Source organism: Cebus imitator, unplaced genomic scaffold (genome assembly GCF_001604975.1).
Source record: "Cebus imitator isolate Cc_AM_T3 unplaced genomic scaffold, Cebus_imitator-1.0 Scaffold197, whole genome shotgun sequence".
In the NCBI taxonomy this organism is placed as follows: Eukaryota; Metazoa; Chordata; class Mammalia; order Primates; family Cebidae; genus Cebus; species Cebus imitator.
In genome coordinates, this window is record NW_016107512.1 from 1,912,660 (window position 1) to 1,920,280 (window position 7,621).

The 7,621-nt window shown below is 45.3% G+C and overlaps 1 protein-coding gene across 2 annotated transcripts in view; it reads left to right on the forward strand.

Annotated features, from left to right (window-relative positions):
- The window catches only part of CUL9 (cullin 9), a 43,218-nt gene that overhangs the window by 7,081 nt on the left and 28,516 nt on the right, over positions 1 to 7,621 (forward strand). For both annotated transcript variants that reach the window (XM_017547340.2, XM_037745315.1), the window contains exons 9-11: positions 3,839 to 4,046; positions 6,697 to 6,893; positions 7,257 to 7,474. In XM_017547340.2, coding sequence (XP_017402829.1) covers positions 3,839 to 4,046; positions 6,697 to 6,893; positions 7,257 to 7,474 — 623 coding nt within the window. The remainder of the gene's footprint in view (positions 1 to 3,838; positions 4,047 to 6,696; positions 6,894 to 7,256; positions 7,475 to 7,621) is intronic.

Consider the following 7,621-nt stretch of genomic DNA (forward strand, 5'->3'; position numbering starts at 1 on the left):
TGTATTCTCATTTGATTTATTTATTTATTTATTTTTATTTATTTACTTAATTTTGAGACAGCCTCACTCTGTCACCCAGGCTGGAGTGCAGTAGTGTGATCTTGGCCCACTGCAACCTCTGCCTTCTGGGTTCAAACAACTCTTATATCTCAGCCTCCTAAGTAGGTGGGATTACAGGTGCCCACCACCATGCCTGGTAATCCCACCTACTTAGGGTTTTTGTATTTTAGTAGAGATGGGGTTTCACTGTGTTGGCCAGGATGGTCTCAAACTCATAAGCTCAGGTGATCCACCCACCTCAGCCTCCCAAAGTGCTGGGATTACAGGCACGAGTCACCATGCCCATTCTCATTTTAAAAGATCTGAAGAATATAAAAGAATATAAAAGAACATAGGAAGGCCAAAGTCCTTTCTCACCACTGTTATTAGTCTACTATATCCTACAGATTTGCATTTGTAATTGTGTTTGGAAATAGAGCATTTTCTGAGTTTGTGTTTTAGTATATGTAATCACATTCTATGTGTTTCTACAACTGTTTTTTGCCCCCACTCAATGTCTTAGAGGGCTTCCCATATCAGTCTGCTTGGAGCTGCCTCATTACTTTTACTGCTGCATAGGACCCTGCAGTGTGGTTATATCCGAGTTCAAGTACAGTGTTCTAAGTCTGTTTTCCCTTATGTCTGCCAACATTGAATATTCTCATCTTTTTAATCTATCTAATTGGCAGCATTTTAAATGATTGGTATCTTCTTGTTTTAGTTTCCTAGTTCTGGTGAAGTTAGGCATATTTGCATACATTTGTTCTTTTTTTTCTGTAAATATTCTGGTCTGATCTTTTGCCCACTTTTTAATTGGGTCTTTGCCTTTTTCTTATGGATTTATAGCCATTCTAGTTATTCCTTTGTTATTTATGTTCTAAATATTTTGCTTGTCTTTTTAAAAAATCATATTAGCTTTATTTTGTGGTTATATAATACAGTAAAAAAGTTAGTTATGAAAATAAAAATTATATGATCATATTCAAGTGAGATTGATAGAAAAAAAATCTGAAAACCATTAAGGCAGAGACAATCAATGTTAATATTTTGGTGAACACCCTTACTTATTTCTATATCTATTCATATGTATTACCCATGTATATTATCTAGTATAAAATAAATCATGGCCACAGAAAGGGATATATATTTAAAGCATATTTTATTCACACTGTTGTCATTATAAAGTTTCTTAGAAAAGACAGATTAAAAACAGAACTTTCGGCTGGGCATGGTGGCTCACCCCTATAATCTCAGCACTTTGGGAGGCTGAGGTGGGCCGATCACAAGGTCAGGAGATTGAGACCATCCTGGATAACATGGTAAAAACCCATCTCTACTGAAAATACAAAAATTAGCAGGGTATGGTGGTGCACACCTGTAGTCCCAGCTACTCGGGAGGCTGAGACAGGAGAATCACTTGAACCTGGGAGGCGGAGGTTGCACTGAGCCGAGATCATACCACTGCACTACAGTATGGGCGACAGAGCAAGACTCCGTCTCAAAAAAAACAAAAACAAAAACAAAACTTTCTCAGTACCTTTATTTTCCTTCTTTCTCAGAAGTTCTCCTTCTGTGTTCTTTCCCCTCGTAGTTCCTGAGCCACCTCCTCAGTTGACCTGGCTGTCACTGTTAAGCATGAGTCAGTACCTGCTGTTTTCTCTCCTGACCCTCACTGTGATCTAGGGGCTCTGCGGGCACTTTTTGCTTTTCTTTCAGATCAGCATTTCCACTGGCCCCTTTCTCTAGCTCCTGCGCTTGTCTCGTAATTTTGTTTATAGTGTCTTTTTCATCGTGCTAGAGTTGCAGACTTTGTTGCTACATTTTTCAGCTTTTTTATGGCTTCTAGATTTTGTGTCCTACTTAAAAAGATCTATTCTGTTCCAGGATTATAAAAATATTTCCCTATATTTTCTGAAAATACCCATGATTTTGTTTTTTTTTAAACGCATTTAAAAATTCATTTGCAGTTTATTTTTGCAAATGTTGGGAAGTAGAGCTCCAGCTTTGGTGTTTTCAAATGGATAGCCAGGTGTCTCTAAATTACCGTGTGTGTGTGTGTGTGTCTTGTTTTGTTTTGTTTTTAGAGACAGGGTCTTACTCTGTTGACCAGGCTAGAATACAGTAGCAAGATCACATAGCTCCCTACAGGCTCAAACTCTTAACTTCTAACAACTCTCCCTCCTTATCCTCCAGAGTAGCTGGGACTACAAGAACGAGCCACCACACCCAGTTAATTTTTTTTTTTTTAATCTTTTGTAGAGATGGGGTCTTACTACATTGCCCAGACTGGTTTCAAATTCTTAGCCTCAAGCAATCCTTCCACCTCAGTCAACATGACGTTTTATTTGTTTATTTACTTATTTATTAGACAGCATCTTGCTCTGTTGCTTAGGCTGGAGTGCAGAGGTGTGATCTTGGCTCACTGTAACGTCTGCCTCCTCGGTTCAAACGATTTTCCAGCCTCAGCCTCCTGAGTAGCTGGGACTACAGGCCCGCGCCACCACCACACCTGGCTAATTTTTGTATTTTTAGTAGAAATGGGGTTTTACCATGTTGACCAGGCTGGTTTTGAACTCCTGGCCTCATGTGATCCACCCACCTCAGCCTCCCAAAGTACTGGGATTACAGGCGTGTGTCACTGCACCCAGACAACATTATATTTCAAATGCTTCTTCCTTTTTTTTACTGGCTTATATATCACCCTTATCTCTTTTCTCACCTATTGATCTGTTTGACTACCCTAGATCAGCTCCAGGGTTGTAATTATTACAAGTTTATATTTATATTTTGATGATAATAGGCAAGTCTACCACTATTTTTATTTATTTATTTATTTATTTATTTATTTTTTGAGACAGAGTCTCACTCTGTCAACCAGGCCGGAGTGCAGTGGCATGATCACAGCTCGCTGCAGCCTTGACCTCCCAGTCTCAGGTGATCCTTCCACTTCAGCCTCCCAAGTAGCTGGGACTATAGGCACAGGCCACTATGTGAGCTAATTGTTTGTGTTTTTTGTAGAGGTAGGGTTTTGCCATGTTGCCCATAGCAAAAGCCATGGGCTTAAGCAGTTCACCCCTCAGCCTCCCAAAGTCCTGGGATTACAGGCATAGGCTGCTGTGCGTGGCTACCACGGTTCTTTTCTGAACATTTCCAAGGCCTAGACCTGCCTGTCATGGTGTTTTTAAAAACCTTTTAGGCCAAAATTTTGGGAGGTCAAGGTGAGTAGACTGCTTGAGGCCAGGAGTTCGAGACCAGTCTGGCCAACATAGTGAAACCCATCTCTACTAAAAAACGTTACAAAAAAATTAGATGAGTGTGGTGACATGTACCTGTAGTCCCAGCTACTTGAAGAGGCTGAGGCACAAGAGTCACTTGAACCTGGAAGGTGGAGGTTGCAGAGTTCACACCACTGCACTCCAGCCTGGGCAACAGACCGAGACTCTGTCTAAAACACACACACACATACACACACACACACACACACACACACACACACACGCACGCACCTTTTAGGCATTTTGATTAGTGTCACTTTGAATTTATAGATGTTTTTGAAAAGACGAGCCAGAGTTTGTAAACGTTTTTTCTATTGCCTCCTTCGTTAGCTGAGGAGCCAAAGGCAGTTAGGTGCAGAGGGGAGGGGCTTGGGGTGAGACTGAGGCAGGGAGAGCAGGTGGGGCAGAGAGGATGGATTAGATCTTGGTGGATGGGATTGGTCAGGGAGTCTGATGGTGTCATGGCTGGGAGGTCAGGCAAGACTCCTGGGGATGGGGATCCCCAATGTCTCTTCTTTTATCAGAGAGAAGCTGGTGAAGATGCTGGTGGAGCTGCTGACCAACCAGGTGGGAGAGAAGATGGTGGTGGTGCAGGCCCTGCGCCTCCTTTACCTCCTCATGACCAAGCACGAGTGGCGGCCCCTCTTTGCCAGGGAGGGTGGCATCTATGCTGTGCTGGTCTGCATGCAAGAATATAAGACTTCTGTCTTGGTACAGCAGGCCGGGCTGGCGGTGAGTACACTGGGCCTGGCAGGAGAGAACAATGGGCAAGACAGGCTGATTGGGGACTACTGATCTTGAGGAGATACTTTGGTGCTTCAGACCAGTGAGTAGACTTTGGAATGGAAAGATGCAGATGGATTTAAGAGTTTGATCTGGACATTCTTGGGGATTGAGTATTTGGAGAAAGGGAGAAGGGAATTTTGGGGTTATTTTTGGTGGAGACAGGATCTCGTTATGCTCCCCAGACTGATCTTGAACTCCTGAGCTCAAGTGATCCTACAACTCTGGCTCTCAAAGTGCTGAGATTACAGGCATAAGCTACTGTGTCAGGCCAGGAGTTTTTCTTTGTTTTTTTGTTTTGAGATGGAGTCTCACTCTGTCACCTAGGCTGGAGTGCAGTGGTGCTATCTTGGCTCACTATAACCTCCACCTTTTAGGTTCAAGGGATTCTCCTGCCTCAACCTCCTGGGATTACAGGCATGAGCCACTGTGCCTGGCCCAGGCCAGGAGTTTTTAGGAATGACTCCCAGGTGTAAAATTAAGCAGCAGGGTGCATGAAGTGGCCATTTATTGAGAGAATGTTGCAGGAGGAGGAGATATGGGGAGAAGGTCAGGAGTTGAGTTTTCAGGTATGTTGAGTGTTCCTGCCTTTTTAGTTATGATTAGGTGTCCGGTTGAAAACTAATTTTCTAGATGTGACCATTAAACTAGAAGTATTTTTTCCCTCTTTTCTCTTAGTGGTACCCTTACATAGAAAATTCTCTGTTACTAGATTTGGGTAAAACAAAGCCAGCATTGCCATTGCTCAGTGAATTGGGAAGGAAGACCCTTATCCAGAGTAGCTTACAGAGGAATTGGCTTCTGGTTACTCCAGACAGAAGTGCTGGCTAATAGGGTGGTATGGGCAGAGGAACTCTTTGTAGCCTGAGGGTTCCTGAGGGAGACAGGTAGGCTTCGGCCAGAGCAGTTCTGAGAATGGATTCTAGTAGTATAATGGCAGCAGCATGAACAGGAGCACACGTCCTCTTAGAGCAGGCTGCCCCAGGAGAGGCCCAGAGGCGCATTTTCTTTATGGGACCAAGAGCAGCCAGGCATTTATAGTCTAGATCATTATGCTTAAAGAATTCCCTGATCCTCTCAAATCACATGACCAAAATATAGCAATTGCCATCCACTTTAGATCATGGCAAAAAAATAAAATAAATAAAAATGGCTGGGTGTGGTGACTCACACCTGTAATCCCAGCACTTTGGGAGGCCAAGGTGGTTGGATCACCTGAGGTCAGGAGTTTGGGACCAGCCTTGCCAACATGGTGAAATCCCATCTCTACTAAAAGTAGAAAATTAGCCAGGCATGGTGGTGCATGCCTGTAATCGCAGCACTTTGGCAGGCCAAGATGGGTGGATCACCTGAGGTGAGGAGTTCTACACCAGCCTTGCTAACATGGTAAAACTCCATCTCTACTAAAAATACAATAGAAGCTGGGCATGGTTGTGCATGCCTGTAATCCCAGCTACTCCGGAGGCTGAGGCAGGAGAATCGCTTGAACCGAGGAGGCAGAGGTTGCAGTGCCATTGCACTCCAGCCTGGGCAACAGAGTGAGATTTCATCTCAAAAAAAAAAAAAAAAAATTAGCATTGCCCTTAAATTTGAAGTCTTGCCCTGAAATAAAATTGCATCGTCTTGTTAATTACCTAAAGTCTACAGAACTCAGCTAACTGGGGGAGGGTGGTGTAACTACAAGGCGAAAGCTTCATGGAGAAGTAGAAGTTACTTGGAGGGTCCCGGCCTTACAAGAAGGATTGTCCTGAGAATTATTTCTAGCCCAGTCCATCTCTAGTGTGTTTCTTGTATAGAATCAACCCTTCACCAGGAGAGACATTCTCCCCTCTGATTGTATAGTGTCTATTTTAATTTAATTGTTCTCTATAGTACCAGCAAACAGGTTTGCACATTACGATTATTTTTCCCATAATCCCAACCACTGCCTGTGAGACAACCAAGAAGTCTTACGTAGAAGGGCCGGATACTGGCTAAGGCCAGGAGACCCAGGTTTTGGAGACTTGACATATAGGTGGGAACTGAAGCAATGGGAATGGACCTGGTTGCCTCGGTGTGGGGGAGTGCAGAGTCCAGAGAAAGGGGACAAGGATCCTCAGTGTTTGAGTACCAGGCAAAGCAACACCAGAGAGGTAGGAGAAAAGCCAGGAAGATGTGAAGTCATGGAACTCAGGGGGAAGATTTTGCAAAGGAAGGAGTGCAAGTGAGGTGCGAGACAACTGGAAGAAGCCCCTAAAGACGACTAGATGCTGCGAGGGGCACCATCCTGAGGGGAAGATGCAGGAGAGGTGGGTGTTCCGCTCCAGTAGTCCTGGTGCTGGAGCCCAGGGGCAGAGAGGAGTGGAGGGCTGATCTTACCATCCAGTCTCAGGGTTTGTTGTTGTTTAGTTTCTTTTCTTTTCTTGTCCATCCTCCCTCTTTCCCTCTCTTTGTAGCATTTGATGTCCCATCACTACCTCTTCCATTTCTGTCTCCTACTCTACCTATTTGCAGACAGCCAGCTGCTCCCAAGTTTAAGGTGTAGAATGAGGCCCTGGCTTCCCCTTTCCTCATAGTGGCTCTGCCCGCTCCTCACTCTCCTTTCACATCCTCCTCACAGGCACTGAAGATGCTCGCCGTCGCCAGCTCCTCGGAGATCCCCACTTTTGTTACTGGCCGAGATTCTATCCACTCTTTGTTTGATGCTCAGATGACCAGAGAGATCTTCGCCAGCATCGACTCAGCCACACGCCCGGGCTCTGAGAGCCTGCTCCTCACTGTCCCTGCAGCTGTGATCCTGATGTTGAACACCGAGGGGTCAGGGCATTACCCTCCCAACTCCGAGATCTTGCTTAGTCCCAAACCCTGCTACTCCTGTGCTCCACAGAAATTCCCCTCATGTTGTCACCTCCGGATTAAGCATTGGTGGCCCAGCAACTGTTGTTGGAAGAGAAACCAAGTGGGTTAGGGATAGGGAGATTCCCAGAGAGAGCAGAGAAACACTGAGCTTCCTTTATGGGTTTGGGAGGAGTGGCCTGAGATCAGGGGATCAGATGTCCTGGCTCAGAGGGCCCACTGGAGCCCTTTGCTCCCCAGCTGCCTGGCCCTCTGTGCTTCCTTTGCTGCTTCCATTGCATTCATGGTCTCTCGATTTCTTTCTGGTCACCCCCCTCCTCCCAGGTGCTCTTCTGCAGTGAGAAATGGCTTGCTCCTGCTCAACCTGCTTTTGTGCAACCACCACACTCTGGGAGACCAGATTATAACCCGAGAGCTGAGAGACACCTTGTTTAGGCACTCAGGGATAGCTCCGGGGACAGAGCCTATGCCTACCACACGCACCATCCTCATGATGCTTCTCAATCGCTACTCAGAGCCGCCGGGCAGCCCTGAGCTTGCAGGTACCATGGTGGAGGGGTGGTTTTGCAGAGGAATCACACAGGGCCAGCCAGTGACCAGGAAGGCTAAGGTTTACATAGCAGCTCCTTACTGGAAAGATACAAGGAAACTTCAGGAAATGAGTGAGCATTGTGGTGCTCAAGTTAGGT